The 20,062-nt window shown below is 42.5% G+C and overlaps 2 protein-coding genes, 2 long non-coding RNA genes and 1 other non-coding gene across 8 annotated transcripts in view; 3 read left to right on the forward strand and 2 right to left on the reverse strand.

The window, feature by feature from the left end:
• LOC116693373 (1-phosphatidylinositol 4,5-bisphosphate phosphodiesterase gamma-2) overlaps nucleotides 1-1,482 on the forward strand; it is a 28,653-nt gene extending 27,171 nt beyond the window's left edge. For both annotated transcript variants that reach the window (XM_032522297.1, XM_032522298.1), the window contains exons 31-33: nucleotides 298-386; nucleotides 917-1,083; nucleotides 1,234-1,482. In XM_032522297.1, the coding sequence (XP_032378188.1) occupies nucleotides 298-386; nucleotides 917-1,083; nucleotides 1,234-1,276 (299 nt within the window). In that variant the 3' untranslated portion in view covers nucleotides 1,277-1,482. The remainder of the gene's footprint in view (nucleotides 1-297; nucleotides 387-916; nucleotides 1,084-1,233) is intronic.
• LOC116693494 (uncharacterized) overlaps nucleotides 1-4,138 on the reverse strand; it is a 20,803-nt gene extending 16,665 nt beyond the window's left edge. The window contains exon 1 of the long non-coding RNA XR_004332931.1: nucleotides 4,127-4,138. This is a non-coding gene — a long non-coding RNA (uncharacterized LOC116693494). The remainder of the gene's footprint in view (nucleotides 1-4,126) is intronic.
• trnal-cag (transfer RNA leucine (anticodon CAG)) lies at nucleotides 3,057-3,139 on the forward strand. The gene has a single exon. It is a non-coding gene; the product is annotated as a tRNA-Leu (tRNA).
• A 697-nt stretch (nucleotides 4,139-4,835) lies between the features above and the next one.
• Nucleotides 4,836-20,062, reverse strand: part of LOC116693385 (C-Maf-inducing protein) — a 48,916-nt gene continuing 33,689 nt past the window's right edge. For 2 of the 3 annotated variants that reach the window (XM_032522320.1, XM_032522319.1), the window contains 12 exons: nucleotides 19,578-20,033; nucleotides 19,255-19,320; nucleotides 16,099-16,125; nucleotides 15,951-15,999; nucleotides 15,641-15,748; nucleotides 14,780-14,896; nucleotides 13,012-13,152; nucleotides 11,694-11,741; nucleotides 11,442-11,588; nucleotides 10,223-10,328; nucleotides 9,816-9,886; nucleotides 4,836-9,308 (listed from right to left, as the gene is read on the reverse strand). In XM_032522320.1, the coding sequence (XP_032378211.1) occupies nucleotides 9,255-9,308; nucleotides 9,816-9,886; nucleotides 10,223-10,328; nucleotides 11,442-11,588; nucleotides 11,694-11,741; nucleotides 13,012-13,152; nucleotides 14,780-14,896; nucleotides 15,641-15,748; nucleotides 15,951-15,999; nucleotides 16,099-16,125; nucleotides 19,255-19,320; nucleotides 19,578-20,033 (1,390 nt within the window). In that variant the 3' untranslated portion in view covers nucleotides 4,836-9,254. The remainder of the gene's footprint in view (nucleotides 9,309-9,815; nucleotides 9,887-10,222; nucleotides 10,329-11,441; nucleotides 11,589-11,693; nucleotides 11,742-13,011; nucleotides 13,153-14,779; nucleotides 14,897-15,640; nucleotides 15,749-15,950; nucleotides 16,000-16,098; nucleotides 16,126-19,254; nucleotides 19,321-19,577; nucleotides 20,034-20,062) is intronic. The other variant, XM_032522321.1, reaches the window with a different exon arrangement.
• LOC116693506 (uncharacterized) overlaps nucleotides 14,981-20,062 on the forward strand; it is a 15,547-nt gene continuing 10,465 nt past the window's right edge. Inside the window, exon 1 of the long non-coding RNA XR_004332942.1 lies at nucleotides 14,981-15,139. This is a non-coding gene — a long non-coding RNA (uncharacterized LOC116693506). The remainder of the gene's footprint in view (nucleotides 15,140-20,062) is intronic.

The following is a 20,062-nucleotide window of genomic DNA, read 5'->3' on the forward strand; positions in this document are numbered from 1 at the left end:
TACTGTGCTGTATTGATTCTCCCCCCCCACCCCCACCCCTACAGACCACATGGTAACAACTGAAGATGGCATTGATGAACATATTTACATTTTAAAAATCAGGTGTACTTAAATGCAACAGGATGCACATAGAGTGTGCAGCGAGTGAGACGCCAGGTGTCTCTGTCTCTACAGCAGACATGTACGGGCTACGAGCATCCAAAACCCAGGCGTGCTGCTTTGATGTTATAGTTATATGTTATTAGATATGAGTGGTTGGGATAGTATGGTTATTAACAGAGGGTTTTGTTTCGTCAGGTTACCGCTCTGTACCGCTAAAGAACGGCTACAATGAAAACTTAGAGTTAGCCTCGCTGCTGGTCTACATCAACGTCCAACAAGCAGTGGTGAGTAAAAAAATGGAAATTATTGTTTTTATTTGACATCACTCTGAGAGATCATTGAGTTTATCAAAAAACAGACTTGTGAACGAAGAACGAAGCGCAAGTATATTACTGTTAATTTTTTATTCAGCATTTTCTCTCTCTACCTTTTTCTTTTTCTATTTTGATTTTATCTTTCAACTTTTGGTTGTTAATGGGTAGACCTGATTTTGTGCAGAGATCTGTCATGTAATAATAATAATAATGTATACTTTATGTATTGCTATCATTGCTATCAGCTACAAGTATGGACTGGTAGCTGGAGAGATGCCAGTTCACCTACTGGGCACTGCCACAGTGTTTTGAGCAAGGTGACCCCCCCAGCACAGCCCCCCCCCCCCCCCCCCCCCCCCCCACTCTGACATCACTCCATCCTGAGCATGTGTGTGATGTCAGGCCTGTGGTGGATTGATTACTAACAAACAGAATGCAAGTGGTAATTTCCCCACTGGGGTCTAATAAAAGTATAAATTATTATGAAAATTGTCCTTCAGAAAGCAGAGGAGGAGCTGTACTCGTCCTCCAGCCAGCTGAGGAAGAAGCAGGCGGAGGTCAGCAGCGAGCTTTTCCTGTACGACACGCACACCCCCAATCAGCGCTCCACCCTCCCCCGCCAACACAACCCGCTGGTGAGGGAGGGCAGCACTGGCGAGAACCACAGGTGAGCCTAACTCAGCTTCGTCCGTGGTTCTTCACCAAGACACACTCCACATTCTAGTAGACCCCAAGAGTACAAACATGACGCTGGAAAGGAGCCTAATGGGCGCTCTTCAGGTCCCTCGTTATTTCCGCTGTTTTCTTTGTGCCCCAGGACAAAAGAAAAGAAGATTAACAACAGTAAGTTCTACTCGTGAGGACTCAGCAGACCTCAGCGGGGGACGAATGCTGACTAGAACATCAGCTCTAGGTGCTGAGTCACGGGATTGGGGTTTGTGCAGTTAAGAGTTTTCCTTACTGTGACATGTTATCATTTTTAATTTTCATGCCAAAAATACTTTTCTATTTATTTAAGATTAAGAAACATGTGGTCTTAATATTTCCTCAAATATGGAAATATTGGAACATTCAATTCAATTCAGTTTTATTTATAGTATCAATTCATAACATGGGGGGGGGGGGGGGGAGCAGGTTGAGGGAAGTTGAATGGTGTAAGTCCTTTATAACAGATCAGATGCAAGGTTGTAACATTTCTGTGAGTCTGGGTCCAACTGCATCCCGTCCCAGGAGGACAGCGCTGATACTCAGATATTTATTTTCCATCCATTCCAGTAATAGTTCCAGTGCAGACGCTTCCTCTGCCACAGAGCTTGTGTTGCATGTTTCTTTTATTTTTTTGTATTTCAAACCCTGTTTTGCTGTGCAGATTCACCAGTGTGGCATTATTTCCTCTGTGTGGCATATTTTTGAAAGTGAAGTCAGATTTGTGACAACAGGTGATGTAATGAGAGCATTTTTGATGGATTTAATTTGAAGCCAGATGATGTCTGTAGCTTTCCTCTATTTCTCTGAGACCTTCTTAAGCATTGAGTCAATAAAGTATGCTTGTTGAACTGTACCCTTTATCTCTGATTTATCTTTATTTCTTAGTGCTGTGTTGGAATGTATTCATTTTGATATGATTCATGTATTTATGCTGTAAACATTAAGACATATTAGTTGGAGTAAAATTAGTCATTTAATAAAATTAGAAACATTTTTCACTGTTTCCGTCCCATTTGTGGTGAAAGCGATTCTTTATGACAGGCCCTGTCTTAGTATAGCTATCCCGTCAATGTGAACTACTTCTATACTTAAAGATATGTTATATACATGCCGAGCTGGAAGGAACGTTAAAACTACAACATTTTTCAACATTAGACAGTTGCTGGGTTCTAGTTCAGAATCCTAGATCCAGCTAGCCTGAGTTTGTTTTAGAACATATTGGGTTTTAGAACATATTTGAGTTCTGAGCTTTACATGTTAGACATGTTAGTCTCATGAGGACTGAACCCACAACCCTGAGTTTCTAAACCATCAATGCATTCCTCTGCCCCAAGTCCACTTCTCTTAGGACCGTTCCCCTGACTTTTTTGACTTTTTTTTACATTCTGTACTATTACCTTTGTCGACATACAATACTATGTCTTTATTGCTGAATTTTTTTTTACATTCTATACTGTGACTTTTATGACTTTTTTTCAACATAATATACAATTACTTTTTATCACTTTTTTTGACACGCTATACTATGATTGCTTTTGACATTTTATACTATGACTTTTTAATTCTATTTCTTGACATACTATACTGTGACTTTTTTCGACATCCTATACTATTACTTTTTAATCACTTTTTTCGGCATGCTATACTATGATTTTTTTTGACACACTATACTATGACTTTTTTATTAATTTTTTCGACATACTGTGACTTTTTATGATTTTTCTTGCCTTATTATACTGTGCCTTTTTTCGAACAAAGCTGTTGTATTGCTGCAGTTCAGGTTGTCACCGTTAGGGGTCACCCTGTCTCGGTCTTATTTCTGTAGAGAACATGCTATCATGCTATCTCATGACAGGCCATACCAAACTGTTGTATTGCTGCAGTTTAGTTTATTACCATTAGGAGTCGCCCTGTCTATTGGTTTCGTACCCAGTCAGGATGGCCGAGCGGTCTAAGGCGCTGCGTTCAGGTCGCAGTCTCCTCTGGAGGCGTGGGTTCGAATCCCACTTCTGACAGTAACGTTTTGATTGAGCTTGAGTGTAAACACTGTACTTGTGTCTCTAGCATAGTCTACATGCACATAAACCATTGTACTGTTACAATAAATATAGCCGTCATGGGTGAAAATTTAACTTTACAAAAACCTTTCATGAACCACCTCAAATGCAAATGAGTCTGATAGGTTTGCATATACCAGTAAGAGTAAAAATAATAAAAAGTTGTCTGACAAACTTTTGGTATGGTGCAATCAGTTTTGCATAACCAGACATATCTCCACAGGGCTGTGTCAGTACTGGACTATGATTGTGCAGATTTCATAAGAGAAGTAGAACATTTCTGGAGCTTGGTGGAAAGATGAATAATCTTCAGAGGCATTTTGAAAAGTAACTTCACATTTTAATTTCTCTTCAGAATCAGAAATACTTTATTGGTCCCTACACAAGCGTGTAGGAGATGGGTGCCTTGTTTAGTCTGCAGCTGAAATATGTACTGTATAAATAATTACTGTTATTTTTATGTACCAAAGGGGTGTGAACATGTAAAATGTACTTGCTGCATTTATTTTCTCTTTTAGTGCTTCAACCCAGAGAGAGCCTTCTACTCAAACGGGCTCTACTGGGTCCAGCCCAGGAAAAAGGAACCCTCAGCTCCGGGCCTCAGCTCCGGGCCTCAGCTCCGGGCCTCAGCTCCGGGCCTCAGCTCCGGGCCTCAGCTCCGGGCCTCAGCTCCGGGCCTCAGCTCCAGGCGTTACAGCAGCTGAACTAACCTGGATGCTAAGCAGGCTGGCGTGTTCAGGGGGAGGGTTCTGTGCATGTTTTCAGCATGGTGTCATTTTCTTATACTGCCAAACCCGACTCCAGTAGTGGGGGGGAGAAGTAGAGAGAGAAAGGGAGAGAGCAATGAAGACAATATGAAAGGTGCATTAGTGTTGTGTTCTGTTGCCGTTGTCCAGGTATTTAACTGTACCCGGGTCACTAAAACTGCACCGAGGAGCAACACACTGCAACACACTGCAGAAGGTCCACATAGATGGATTACAATAATAGATAAGGGCCAAAACAATCTTTCTGATATATCAGATTGATCTTAACTATTTACAAGTTGTCAGTGTGCTTCTGTACAATATCACCAAAACAAATCCCAATTCCTGAACTTGACGTAGAAGTGATGCGGCCTCTGAGAGAAGGAAATAAAGCCAGGAAGCCTTTAGAGAAGAGGCCGTTATAATAAATAAAAGAATGGGATAGAAACCGTTTTCACATTTTCTTTCGATATTGAACCCTTAAACCTGACAGCCCAGTAAATTACTTTTTAAAATAGAAATTACTCATTTAAATTTTTAATTTAATTTCAGTAGAAACCATGAATCTTGCTTGAAATTATACTATGGATATTGATTTTTCTAAAAGAAATATTTATTATTTATATAAGTTTTGTTGTTGTTTGGAGTTCAATGTATACACACACACACACACACACACAATCACTTCTAATTTAGTTAGCAAAGCATGACTTTATTGACCAAATCTGATCATATGTATGGTTGGATTATAGCCCCTGATTTATGCTGATATTGTTATGAAATGGCACTAAACCAACGTGCAGCATCCTGTAGAAGTGGTAATGACTGGAATAATCTGTGTGGTGATTACTGGAGTTAGGGTTGGAACCTGATTTTAGAAGAACAAACACACCCAGACACAGCTGAAACATATTCACAGACATTTTATTTTTGATTGAAATTATTTCACATCATAGTTGTTATTTTTCCTGTTGAAGATCTTTTGAATTTTTATTACAACAGCCACAGAGCAGCAGCAATAATAATAATAATAATAATAATAATCATAACCAAGCGGGAGAAGCAGATCAATGCGGAGAAAGACTGAAAACAGAGAGAAACATGATGGGTGCCCTTTCCCAGCTGCCAAAAAATATTTTTACTAATAAGGAATTCTGGGAAATAGAGTTTTGTCAGATTTGTCGGGCTGTGTCACAGCTGACCCTCTCCTTCCGTAATAAGTAAAGCCTGGAGCACAGCTGCACACATCTGGGACATGGGAGAAACTCTAAACTATAGCCAACATGGGGGGTGGGGGGGGGGCACAGGGAGCGCCACAGGAAACAGAACACGTTCTACAGCAGCACAGAAACCTTCCACGTGGGTGGGACAAGCAGCAGCTCATCACGGCCTACAAACTGTAGCATGAGTTCAGTGACCCGGTCCGGTCCCCCCCCAGGAAAAATGTTTCATGCCAAACTGGATGAGGAGATTAACGCCAGCAGTAAGTTCGCTTATCTTAGCATTAGGACTGGAAACAGGCTTTGTCTGAAAGTAGTCTGGCACGTCCAGACCGTCCTCCACAGCCCCGCGGAGGAAGGTCTGCCTAGTCCACACCACATTCCTGGATCTGCTCTGGCACTTTTTAAACTAATAGGAGTGGGGGAATAAAATTGATGCAGCATAATATCTGGATATTTTTTCAGTGCCCGTACGTAGTAGTAAGTATAGATCTATTAATAAATATGTGGTGGTCAGTTTGTCCCATTCTGCAGCAATCAAATTAAAGTGAGATGAACAAACAGAGAAATGTTTCTTTTTACATAATTTGACATAATTTCCTTTTGGGGACATCATTTGAAATTGGGAAACAAGTTGGAAAAAAGGTTACAAATTGCAATACTTCAAAGAATATTGCAATGTGTTTTAAATCACAACAATATAGTATTATGACATAAGTATCGGGATGACGTCGTATTGTGAGGCCTGTTAACCAATCACAATCATCCTGGGCGGCGCTAAGCAGCGGACGCAGCCCAATCACGTGACTGTCGCAACGCAAAGAACAAGTTCCAAGGTAACCTTACCAGCACCTCTAAATCACACACACACACACACACACTCACACACACACACACACACATTCCAGGGCTCGCGTGCCGGGCTGTTCCTTGGATTGGTGCATTGACTTCCTGAGCCTTGTCATCACTGTGAGGTTACCAGGCAACCAGACTATTTTTTTACATTTTTTTTTTTTTTTTTTAAACAAAACAGGACATAATTTGGTAGTTTTAGAGATGCGGATAGGATTTGGTTAGCTTGGGACAGTTTCCAATCTTTCTTCTAAGCTAAGCTAAGCTAAGCTAAGCTAAGCGGATGCTGACTGTAGCTTCATATTAAATGGATATGGACATGACATTAGAAATCTCAGCAGTCTTTCAGCCTATTTTTATTTCTAGCCTATTTTCCTAAATGTCAAACTATTGTTCTAAAACATCGGGGATAGAACCAAAGTACAGTAAAGTGATGATTTGATGACGGTCAGTCAGTGTGGTCCACCTGTGATATGATTATCTGGCAGCATTATTATTTCATAAATGAAAACAGACAAACGTAACGATTAAATCTCAGCTAGGAGTAGCATCAGTCCAACAGTACCAGTATTGGCTTTATCGACCAATAGGATCCGTCGGGACATATGGGCAGATCCTGGCAACAACCAATCAGAAAATCTTTAAATGGGATCTCTCCATTTCAGTCCTTAACCTCAGTGAGATAGTGATCAGACCCTTTATCATATTTCAGACCTTTTATAAAACAAAATTACAAAATAAAATACCAGATGAGGCAGCGACATGTACATGCAAAAAATGAAACAACGAGGACACAGGAAACAAACGTTGGATTAAAGTGATCAAATCAAAGATGTCGGAAACTTGAAAGACATGAAAACAGAATTTGTTAGATTACAGTGCACTTTGTGTGAAAAAACAACAACCACACATCGAGAAGATGAAGGCAACAGCAGCCTGCCGACGAGGGAGGCCCAGAGAAACAGAGAACAGGATGACGAAGACAAAACGGGGACAGTTCAAAATGGTTCAAAGAGAAGACGCCTATGTACAATCGTATATACATCATACAGGATATGAAAGAGAGCATGAGGTCCTAAAGCCAAGCCCAAAGACGGCTGTGCACAGACCGGGTCTACAGGCCAAACCGTCATGGCACCCAATAAATAGGAAACAGAGCATCTGATAGTGGACGGCGTCTTGTCCTCCGCTGCAGCTCCTGCCTCGACACTCCAAACATCTGGAGCATTCTGGGGGTCGACTCGAATAAATAAAATGGATGGATGCAGTCAGAACGAGGTCGACTGGAAAAGAAGGGTGGAAATCGGACTTGTCTTGTGTTTCCAACCCCCACCCACAGCTACCCAGAGAGCAAGAAGAGACGCGGACAGACGGGAAGTGAATCAGGGCCGAAACCCACGGCAACATGTTAAGGGAATGTAGATGGGGCAAATGTGGCAGAAAGGTGCCCGTTCCCCCCGATCTTTTGTCCCTTATAGCCCATTGTAAAAGAATATGTACAATAATTCAGTTCCATCCTGTGATGAGAATGATTCATCAGCCTGAATGTGTCCCCATGTATTATGGCCTAATAGAAATACAGCAGGACAATTCAAATAGGCGGTGTGACGGATAAGAAAGATAACAGTAGGCCTCCACAGCTCCACTTTACCCTGACCTCAGCAGGGGGTGGGGGTCAGTGTCCACAGGCAGGGCGGGACAGGTTCCACGTGATACACCGAGCAGAACTGAAACCCCACTCGGGTTGGCCTGAAGAAACAAGTGTGCACAAAACCAAAAAACTCAATCCGATGACGATGTTTGGCATGTGTCCTTTCTGCTTTTCAGAAACCGTCTTATAAAGAGCCAAATATAGCGGAGGACATGAAAATATCCAACTGTCAGCTGGTGATGGGTCTTGTTTCCAGGTCCACCTTTAGAAGGCCTGCAGTCCCCTCCACAGGTCTCCGGCACCACCATGGCATGGTACACAGACATCCAGGTCTGGTGGCCTTCTTGGTTGGCAAAAAAAAAAAGTTAAAAAATAAGACAACAGGGCCTGTGTACTTCATTACTGTCAGGACCTAATCCAGGAGAGATAAAGGAGGATTTTAAAGACACAAATTATAAATATTCGGCAGTCCCAGACCGCCCAGCTACTGCTACACAACTGTCTTATTAAATAGTAACGGGAGATCCTCAGTATGTACACTGAAAACGAATGAAAAAGGAAACAAATGTTCCCATCGCTGTTTAGCAGAGTTCCCGCAATGTTTCTGAAATGTCATCACTGGGGTTATCTTCATACATATGTCTTTATTTAGAAACACACAATATATGAAAGCACAGATGTCTGGAAAAATATGTCCATTCAAGTTGATAAAAACCTTTTTTTTTCTTCCATTTTGTGTGTGTGTGTGTGTGTGTGTGTGTGTGTGTGTGTGTGTGTGTGTGTGTGCGCGCGCATGTGTGTGTGTGTGTGTGTGAAAGAACATGTCATGTAAGTGGAATAGGCACAGTCTTGCAACTCTTCTTTTCTCAGAGGTAGCACCTCATTTTCCCAAATGAAAGACTTGAAGAGACCAGAATCGGAACCTGAAAACCAAAGTCAGAGAGGCCGATTCCGAGCGAGGACTGATGAAAGTCAACAGGTCAACGTGTCTGTTCTGGAGAGCTACATGGGCGATCATTTTGGAGAAGAACTGGAATGTGAGCTGCTGTGTCCAGGCCTTCAATCACACATGGGCTGGAGAGAGAAAAAGAGACGAGGGTTCAGGTTTTTCCACTCGACACAGACACAAAGAGGCGGGCTAGAGAGCTGGACTTAGACCCAATCTGAAAACTGAGGGACCATATATGAAAGACGGGGGCAAAAGACGCAGAAAGACGGAGAAAAGTGTCCCTTATGTCTAATATAACGGCTCCTTGCATGTCCTCTAATCATACGGTTCCCAGAGGGTAAGGGGAGCGGCGAGGTCCACAAAGATGTCTCATTTAGAAAACAAAAAAGTGATGCGGGTGAGACAGTTGTCTCTACAGGCGTTGATGATGATGATGATGAAGGCTGCTTCTCTGATGCACGTGTCAGAGATGTTCTTGTTACATCCGGTGATCCTCGCGCTGGGATGAGGTCAGCGTTCCTGGCCAAATGATGGCCGACGATGGAGGTGACATCACTACACAGTTGTCATGTACTGTATCTGAGCCTGTGTGCGGTGTGTGTGTGTGTGTGTGTGTGTCTGGTTATGGGTGAGGGTTGTGGTTGAGCGTGGTTGATCACCAGGCCTCGGTGTACCGAACATCCACGTCTTTCAGGTTGGGCAGTTTGGCCTGCAGAGAGAGGAGGGAAGCTGCATCAACATCTGGAAATATGCATCTGCACTTTGGAGATTTTGCATGCATCGTAGTCAGGCACCTGGCTTTGGTTAGTCAACACTGATATATAACCCCCCCCCCTTTGGACACTTTGGGGTAGCAGAACAAGCTGGTAACAGGACCTCCAGGAGACAAGGAGCCACATTAGAACTTATTTTGAGTGTTGGCCAAAACAGCAAAAGGATGCATTTTAATATAGTTTGTACTATCTATTGTTTTATCTACTTCATCTTTTTAACCTAATCTAACTTTACTTCTACTTAATGTTTTCATTTCTTGCACTGTTACTTTACACATTTATGGACTCGCTATTTTCTCACTTTTATTTTTGTCTTGAAGTTGACTGTGAGCAAGTGCAACTGAACAACGTCCCTGAGGGGATCAATTAGGTATTCGGATTCTGAAATCAGTATTGAGCAAGTAAGCGATTTGCAGTTGGTATGAGTTGTCTTGCAGTGTTACCTTGAGGTCCTCGTATGTGTCAGCTGTGAGCTTGGTGCTGTTCATGTTCAGACTGCACAGACTCTTCATGGCTGGAACAGGCAAACAGCGACAGTTAGCCCCCATTACCGTGTACATTCCCAACCAGCTGACTCTGTAAACGAGGGGGATGGGAGCTGTGCTGATCCAGGCTCCAGAGCACCTTGGCAGGTGTCCCGGAGGTGACCTGGCGCCTCTCCAGCTACCAGTCCACATTCTGCGAGTACAACCAAGCCTTCACACCCTCAACACAGGTAACATGCTGACTCTGAGCATGTCCTTGTATTCTTAGTTAATATAAGACTGATCATTTTCAATTCAATTTTATTTATATCGAGGACCCAACAATTCCTTAATGCAGTGATGTGATTTTGTGTGTGTTTTCTTACAACTGAGAGCCAGCAGACCAGCATCAGTGACGGGAGTCTCACACAGGTTCAGAACCTGAAGACAGGCCAGATGCTCCGATAACAACCTTAACCCTGCATCCCCAAACTGAGGAAGGAAAAATAGAAAAAGATGGAACATGTGTTAGACATCTATTGGATCACAAGTGATTCCATTCATCTCAAGCAGGCTAGACTACTGGAGGGCTTTTCTGCAGGATTATCCAAACAGCTGCTCCTAAATGTCCTTACATGTCCACAGACAGTCCATTAGAACACATTACCCCAGTACTCAAATCACTTCACTGGCTCCCAGTACAATGCTGAATCAGTTTCAAAATCCTGCTAATGGTCTATTCCAGGGGTCTTCAAGGTTTTTTAAGGCCAGGGACCACTCAGCTGAAAGAGAGACCACTACTGCATTTAACAATATTAATACATTTTATGTGTATAGCCTTATTTTATTTTACAGTTAAACCATGGTAAGTACAATTAAAGCAGACGAGGAAATAAAACACAAAACCAAAATGATGATGCTTACACTGTATTCTAATTTCTATTTATGCTTTGTTTTTCCTGATTAACAATTTTTTTAACAACATACAAACATACAATGAGCAACAAGTACACCCCCCCCCCTTCCTTTGCCATCACAACCCATCAAAGACAGAAATCAACAACTACAATATTCAAGACCATGCAACAAAATAATAACAAAATAGCCAATAAACCAAACAAACATATGTATAAATGAGAACACCATAAACCCATCAGGCAGGTCCCCCCCCCAGCACACAGCTTCTTAGGAGCCTTCCAGAAAGCTCAGCTACTTTCCCCATTTTCTATTATAGACATCCAATCTGGTAACTGTTTTATATGACATCCCCCGCCCCCCCCCCCCCCCCCCCTCCCAGCCATTGTTGAGCCCACTCCTGGATTGACAGCCCCCCTTCATTCTTCCTTCTTCTTAAACAATCTGTTTGGCTATCATTAACTAGTCTGGACCCAGCTTCTTATGTGCTGATGGTCCCGTTTAGGACTGACCCACCTCCCTGAACAAATAATCTTGGGCTGAATGGAACCTGGGGCCCTGCAGTCTAAGGCTATCTAGATTATCACGTATTGTTTATGCTGTTTTTGTGCAACGATAGGTGCTATATAAATTAAATTGCCATTGCCATTCCTAGTGTGTGTCGGGGCTGTGTCCCGTGCGGGTGCGTACCTGTGTGGACCACAGGTTGAGCTGTTTGAGTGAAGGCAGCTTGATGAGCTGCTCGGCACAGGCACTGGTGACGTTGGTGAAGGCCAGGCTCAGGTTCTCCAAATTCCCAAAAGAACCTGAACTCAACAGGCGGGCAAGGTCTGCATCCTAAATGAGGAAAACATACCACTCAATATTGAAATAGTAAACCCAAGTATGATACTTGATGTTGGTCAGGACGGATACAACTCTTCATCATCAGTGTGATCTCACCGTGGACTTTGAAGGCAGAGTCAGCCGGGTGGGGCCTCCTTTCCGTTGCTAAGAAGAAGAAAGACAAAAAAAGATGGCGTCTGAGGCTCAATGTCTTGCAGGAACCTTTTCAGACAGTAGATGGTGTGTGTGAGCAGATGCATGTGTGCTGCGTTCATGTCACATTAAGGGGAAAAAGACGTGAGGTCTCTGACAAAAAATAATAACACCATGATGTTCCAGGAACTCTCTCACTGCATTAGAGAGAAACGTGGACTCTTCTAATGCTTGCAAGTTCTTTCCTTATTTTCTTCTATGTTTTCAGAAAGAGATTTTTAGAGGATATTTCAACTGCACAGGCAAAACTGAATCCTTAATATAACCATTACAAACTCGTTAAAAAAAGTCATAAATTATAATTTGTGAGAGATTTATGACTTTAATTAATGTTATTATTGTAAATGCCAAACGATTTTCATAGATTTAGACTTTAGACTATTTTTAAAGGCACAGTCCTGATTTTGTTTCAGTGCCTAGTAGTGCCCCTTAAATCCAAAATGTCCTCGCAAATGAATTCGGGGCCACTATTATGTCAGAATGCAGAAAAAAAATGGATCTACTGGACATAGTGGTAGGATAAATACAATACACTGTTGGGAACGGAATTAAGAAATGGCCGTCATCAGGAACAGTGGAAGTTAAAGATCTGGAAGACCAAGAACAATATCAGACAGAACAGCTAGTAGGACTAGGAAAAAAGCAAGTCCAGACCCCCGTTAGACTGCCCGGTCCATCCAGAAAGACCTGGAGACACTGGAGTTGGTCTACACCATTCCACTATAAAGAGATACTCGGACAGACATGGTCTTCATGGAAGAGTCATCAGAAGAAAACCTCTTCTACGTCCTCACCACAAAAATCATGAACATATAGACAAGCCTGATGCATTGTGGGAACAAGTTCTGTGGACCGATGAGGTTGAAGTCCGAATGAGCAAAGGTACACTTTTGCAGACGCCATTTTTTTGTTTCCTTTTATTCTGAAAGTGTAACTTTTTGTGACATATAATACGAATGTCTAATCTGTCACTTGATGCCTTTTGGAGATTTTTCCATCTTTTCATGGCTTCTTTATGCACGTTAATTCAAATTTTTACCTGGGGGGCCCAAACTTTTGAGCCCCACTGTATATACACAGCTGCTTAACATTTTGCTCGTGGGGAAATTACTAGAATTATTGGGTCTTTGTAGTGTGGTCTAGACTTGCTCTACCTGCAAAGTGTGTGTGTGTGTGTGTGTGTGTGTGTGTGTGTGAGAGAGAGAGAGAGAGAGTAACTCACCAGCTCTTTGAGCTCTCTCTGCCGGTCGCAGAGCTGCTCGTACATGCGGAGGCCCACCTGGGTGCTCTCCAGGGTGGAGATGATCTGCAGCTGGGTGTCTTTATTCTCAATGATGTTGTACTCCAGCATCAGACACAGGATCTGGACACACATGCCAACAATTACAACGTAAAGGGTCACTCCACGGATTTAATATGTGATGCTCAGTTCATTTTTTATGAGGAGTACTACTAAGCCTTCATTTTGTACACTTAAAATGTTGTGATATAAGCCGTTACAGTCTTCAACCACACTCTCACAAGTATTTTTGTATTTCTTCAATGTATTTTCTTTTTGATGTTCTGTGAAACAAATACTCTAAAACATTTGTATAATGTCTTCTGTGGCTCGGGAGGACAAAATAACCCTGATGATGTCCCAGTGATTTCATCAGGGTTATCTAGACTCGAGCTTGAAGGCTACACATTGATACTAGGATGCTCGTGTTTCAAACTGGGGGTTGAGCCAGTAGTACAATTATGTACTGTACACAGACAACACGTGCAAACAAATGGCTTCACATAAAACAAGAATACATTGTTTTATAAAGTAAACACCCACATGTAGAAGGATAACTAGTGTTTTTTTTCAACCTAGGCCATATTCTCCCAGGTTCTGTGTCTGAGTGACTGATGGGACAGAAGTCTCTGACGTGGTCCAGTATCAAGAGAGATCTCTGCAGTCTGCAGTGGACAAACAAGCTCCACTGGAAGTTAACGGGACAATTGTCCAGCTTGTGTTTACCTTCACAAAGTGCTCGTTTTGCCGCTGACAGACTCAGATTAATATTATTCTAAGTGTCTGTGTTGGGTCTTTCCACTTTTCCAACCATCAAAACTCTAAATAAACACATAATTAACAGATTTACATGTAAAAATCTGTTGGCTCCATACACGCTATAAGTATTGTTTTTTTAAATGGAGTCTGGTGGGTTTAGTGCTAGAGACCTCCGAGCTGGTTCTGGTTAAACAGAAAGGTCTCAAAGAGGTGTTAAAGGTCTGTCTCTGTAGGGACCCTTTCCATAATGTTGTCAGACACTTAGATTAATAATCTGAGTCTGTCAGCAGCAACAACACAACCTTTAGTGGACCAAAACTGACAATGAACATTTGCCCCATAGGGTTCCATGGCAGCCCGGAGTCCTTCTTGATGTCCACTGTCTCAAACATCTCTCTCAGATCAGGCCGAGGATGATGGGAATGTCTTGCTGCTTGTTTTCTTCATTTCCAATCATGTCTCCGTCCGTACTACTATGTGCTAACGTTAGCGCCATCCAGCCGCACTGATTTACCACGAATAAATGTTTCTGAATCTGTCGAGTCATCTTGTAGTGGTGTGGAAGTTCCACGTATATATTCTAATCCAATTAGATTGAATTTGGTATTGACGATGTGAAAAATAATAACGGTAACTCCAGTGAAATTATTTGAAACTAAAGTAACGAGCCAATTATGTTAAATGTAAGGAGTAGAAAGTACCGATATTTGTGTTCAAATGTAAGGAGTAGAAGTAAAAAGTCGTCACAAAAAAATAGTAAAGTCAAAATATCTGAAAAATCTACTTGAGTACAGTAACAAAGTATCGCTGAGAATGGAAGACAATGTTCATTGACAAAATAATGCAAACATATACTTAGATGATGAGGGGAAAAAGATTCATTTAAACGGTTTTAGCAGGAGACGGCATCACAAAGGGAAAGGGGGGTGAAGGATTGTTGGGGGCCGTGTACCTCCACCATGGTCTGGTTCCCACGGAGGGCCAGCAGCATACAGGGCCCCAGCTTGTTTTCAGCCAGAGAGAGCAGGAACTTCTTGGTCTTATAGCAGGAGCCCATCAAGATATGAACCTGGAACAGGTGTTAGCAGCCACGCATTAATTACCCACGTTAATAGTTGAGGCAGAGCTACGGCATATGGAGAAAATTAAATAACAGAATATTTTTGACCAAATACCACAATATTGATATTGCGGCGATATTGTAGAGTTGTAAATTGGTGCTTTAACAAAATATTTACATAATGAGATTTTTGAAAAAGTATCAGCAGTAAAGTGGATATAATGGCTAAGTGGGTAAAGCTAAATAATAAAAGTCTGGTAAATAGAGCTGGTTATCGTTATAAATGCTTATACCGGACCCAAACCATACTTTTTTCCATAGCAATTTCATAAAATCCATTTTAACAAAAAGAAATTACAACATCACTACACAAACCCTTTATGATCCAGCTCCTCCTACATGAGCCCGGAGAGTTTTCCTGTGTGTCTCTACGACATTGAACATTAGCCAGCCAATCACAGACAATGCTAGCTCTTGGTAGAAAGACGCTGCATTCTTATTGGCTCAGTGACGCTGATGACAGGTAGTGACATTTGGTATTGAACGACGAGGCATTTTTCGACACTCGATACTAAGGAGTCAATTCGGTTCTATCCCTACGGGTAAGTTCTGAGAAGTACATCCCTTTACTGTAACCTTCTAAAACCAGGAAATATCATATAATATCATATAACAATATTATGATGTCCAACATCTAGCCTCATATATCAATATCCATGATAAAAATTATGAGCTGTGTGTCCATCCACTCACCATACTGGCAAACAGCTCTCCATCGTCATCACAGGCCACGCCCCCTGGACTGTAGAGCTGGAACCAGCCGTCTTTACCTGAACGCACACTGAGTAGGCAGGAATGGACCTGAACACACACACACACACACACACACACACACACACACACACACACACACACACACACACACACACACACACACACACACACACACACACACACACACACACACACACACACACACACACACACACACACACACGTTGGTGAATCTCAACTAACATCTCCAAAAAAAAACTTTCATTTTTTTAATAACTCTAGAGCTCACCTCCTGCCTCGGGTCCTCAGCAAACCTCTGAATAACATATTTCAGTTGCCTATGGAGACAGAAACATTAAGACACATGTTTCAGCTTCTTTTCAAACTGGAATTGAACTGAATATGTGAAGACAGTTTATGATGTTTGAGTTACGTACTTTGTGAATTTGGCATGTGCAAGGGCCCTGGAGAGAGGGAAGGCAGAGAGAGATGTTATAGCCCCAAAAAATAGGGAAATATGATAAAACGAACAATAAACTTCAAAAACCTGTTAAACAGTTAAACAAGTTGACAGCGATTAGCCTAATACTTTTCCCGAACACAAGAGAAAATAAGAGTTTACTTGCAAAACGCAATGAGCCAAATAATTGTTTTTTCTCGATTTCTCTGTTTTGGGATCATAAGGAGCCAAAATCTCAACTGCCAATAAAATTTCTATTTATTGCACAGCCATAGAGATTTCCCATTTACAGTGTATACAAGCATTTTCTAGAGTTCCCCTTTGGGCTACTAGTCATGGTGACATCACAGCAGCACACAGCAAGCTTCCCAGGTAGAGTATGCTGTACACAAAAACAGCTGATCCCTGTGGGGACTCACTACAGTCAGGTGTGGTGATACTAGATCAATATAAATGTATCAGACAAATGGAATCACTTTTTAATAAATTCCCTAAAATTCAGCTTACTCCAACTCTTAGTTGAAGCTTTATAAAAGTTGATATTTAAAATGTTTTTTAGTTTGATCTGAAAGTTTATGCTGTGTTCAAGCTATTACAGGAGCAAGTAAAATGATGTAAAAAAATAAAAACAAATTAACAATTTGACATTTTGGAAAATACGCTTATTTTCCTTTTTGCAAGAGTGGTATCAATGTTCTGGTCTAATTTTCTACTGTTAGTACAATAGTCCTTTCACTGTAAAACGGTCCAAGCATGAAGACATGAGATGAAAACTGTTTGCCTTCCTGTTGTATTCAGCGCATGTTAGATGTTATTTCTCTGTGTGTGTGTGTGTGTGTGTGTGTGTGTGTGTGTGTGTAGGACCCAGAGCCTGTTAGTGTCAGTGATGTACATGCACTGATGTAACTCATTATAATGCTCGGCTCCAGGGTGCTGGGGAGTATTGTTGCCTTTCCTAATGATGCCTGACGCCATCGACCAGGCAACAGCGGCGCAGGTGAGCAACAGGTGTGTCCCAGTGTTGGAGAAACAACAACTTTTCCGCCAGCCAACGCTAATGAAGCTCATTATCAGCCATCCAATTACAAGAAAGACTCGGGGCAGGTTAGAGCCAATTAAAATTGGCTCCCTTGGGGGAGAAAAGAAACCCCTTTGCAGGTTGTGACCCCCAGAGGTGTATTTAGGTACCTCATCCACGTCAGAAGCCAGGCCCTAGCAGGGCCCTCCTAGAAACATGTATCCGCCCCCAGAGAGAGGGATTTAAGGGACTCGAAGCAAACGATTTGAACCCCCTACCCTCTGGCAGGAGGCTGTGGTCCATCAGGACCAAAACCTTACGTCATATGTCTTCCCTCTGCAGTCAGCCTCACTGACAAGGCCCCGCACCCCCACTGACTCTTTAGATTAGGATCTTTTTTTGCAGGAGATAACATTTTAACACTCTGTACTTTAAACAACTGGCTGGTTCTAACTCAGTATATAATAATATATGTAATGATATAGAATAATCATTGGTTTGCTTTACATAACTCCTAACGACATGCTGCTGCCTAATGAATACTTTTACTTTAAAGTACGTTTTGCTGATACAACGCTTCACTTGCACTGTAGTAAGGTTTTGAATGCAGGACTTTAACTTGTAATAGATACATAATACATTATCAAACTGTGGTAGTAATACTATTACTTTTGTATAGGTTCTAAATACTTTTCCCACTAGGGAATGTTTAAAGTGAAAGACATGCAGAAGAGTACTTTTCTATTGATTTTTAAATCACCTAGTAGTGTTTGCAGTTTTCCTCTCAGGCCCCAACAACCACCACTAGAATTACAGGCAGCTTGAATGTTGCCTGAAATGGCAAAACAAGTCCATAAATCACCCAGTGCCAGAACGGCCTGACGTATAAGAGAACTAAGAGGCTGTTCAGGGCCCCATGGCTACCAGAGGGCCCCCTAAGAGCCCTTGAAAAGTCCCACAAGAGAGCATAAAACAATGCTGTGTGGCCCATCTGCTCACTCTGCATGTTACGCAAGTCTGTGCAAATCACGCAAAGGCCCCGCATCTCCCTGGTGTGTCACTGTTCCATAAGAGTGAATCGGAACTATCCGGGCACAAAAGAGAAAAAGATAACGTTAAAGTGAAATGCGAGGTTAGGGTTAGCGAATGACAGCAGCGCTGACTTGATGTGTTAGCTTGCAATGCATGTCCTCCAGTCGCTCTGTCTGTGTCTTGCTTGCTATCAGCCACTGCCAGGGCTAGGTTCTGTGACTCTGGCTGACTAAAGTGAGAGTGAAATACAACTATCCGTATGGCTTGATAACAGGCAACACTGTATTTCAAACTGCAGCTCAGAAAAGATAATCATGCGTCCATATGCACATGCACAAAATGAAACTCGCGCTTTCAGCAGCAACCTCTCCGGGGACCAGTGCAGCCAATGACATGGGGACGCTGGCACTCCTCAAAGGCCGCCAGGGAGGATCTAGCCTCTCAGTCAAGGTTTAGTTACAAATGCAATGTGGAAACCAATGGATTGACATTGACTATTGATTAAATATTGAAATTAAAATGTTAAATTTGCCAGGCATACTGGGCAGAATGGACACACATCTCTCAGTAAATAATATATAATATAATAATAATAAAAATAAAGTGTTCAGCCAAGCCATAGTATAAATAGTATGTTAGATCTGAAATTTTATTAAAGACAATCTGGGGAAGCCAGTTTGAATGGGCCACATGCAGCTGTGAAAATTTTATTGTATTCATAAAAAATATAAATAACATACAAAAAAAGAAAACAATATTCACTCATTTGCTTAATGTTTAAATTACACATTTTTATCTGACATTATTATTACACATTGTTATCTTTGCTCCCAAAAGCTTAATTATTGCAAGCACACAATAATACCCCCCCCCCCGTCTGTATTGTATGAACATGTGGTTTTTCATGTATGGTACACCTTTCTGCAAACCAATAGCCCTCTGGGGACAAAATAAAGTTGAAAATTGAAGTTGAAAGTTCTCTCATGTGAATTATGGCAGCTGGACACTCAGATGACACGGTTTACAGATTTTACTGAGTAAATGAATAAAATGCAACACCGAATCAAATGTGTGAATACTCACTCTTTAGGGAAGGGGATGGGCTGCAACAGGCTGGCAAGAGCAGGTCTCCAGTCATCGTAGTCCGATCTGACGGAGACAGACATGGAGAGAGTCAGTGTAACAAGGTAAAGAGGAGGGAGGAGCCTGGAGAACTGAGACTGGAGAACAAAAAGATGGAGGAGTTGAAACATGAGCAGCGCTGAGTTGGCATAGACCTACATGTTGATTTAACAGAAGCTATGGAGCAGCAAGTTACACTGTTGCATGCACGTACGCACGCACGCACACTCCGGGCTAGTTGTAGCACATTTTCAAAAATGAAAGCGTTAGAGCTGTAAACTCACAGCATCTGGAGGATGAGAGCGAAGCAGCCCAGCACTCTGTCGGCCTGCGCTGGGAGCTGGATGGACAGAGTGTTGACGGCCGGGCTGACCAGCAGACAGTCGATGAGGTTGGGTTCGCTGTCCCCCCCCGGCTGCTTGCCCTTCCGTCTGGTGTTGGCCGAGTTGTTGTTTCGCTCCAGCTCCACCAGGATCTCGCTGGAGTTGACGACAGATGGAGGAGGGGAGAGGGGCAGGGAGGGCGTCGGGGAGGAGATGGGAATTGTCGGGGCGGGGTTTGAAGGGGGGGCGGGCGGAGGTGGCTGAGGAGGACTGGAGTTGGTGGAGAGGGGTAAGAGGGTGGCGGGAGGGGGCGTTGGAGGGTCTGGGCGTAGCAGACGTAGCGGCATTGGGGGTTTGCGATCATTCTGCTGCTGACAGCCATTTCTGATCTCCTTCAGGCTGGGGGAGTTGTCCCGGCTGCAGGGGGGGGGGGTAATTGGACCACA

Source organism: Etheostoma spectabile, chromosome 8 (assembly GCF_008692095.1).
Source record: "Etheostoma spectabile isolate EspeVRDwgs_2016 chromosome 8, UIUC_Espe_1.0, whole genome shotgun sequence".
NCBI classification, from domain to species: Eukaryota; Metazoa; Chordata; class Actinopteri; order Perciformes; family Percidae; genus Etheostoma; species Etheostoma spectabile.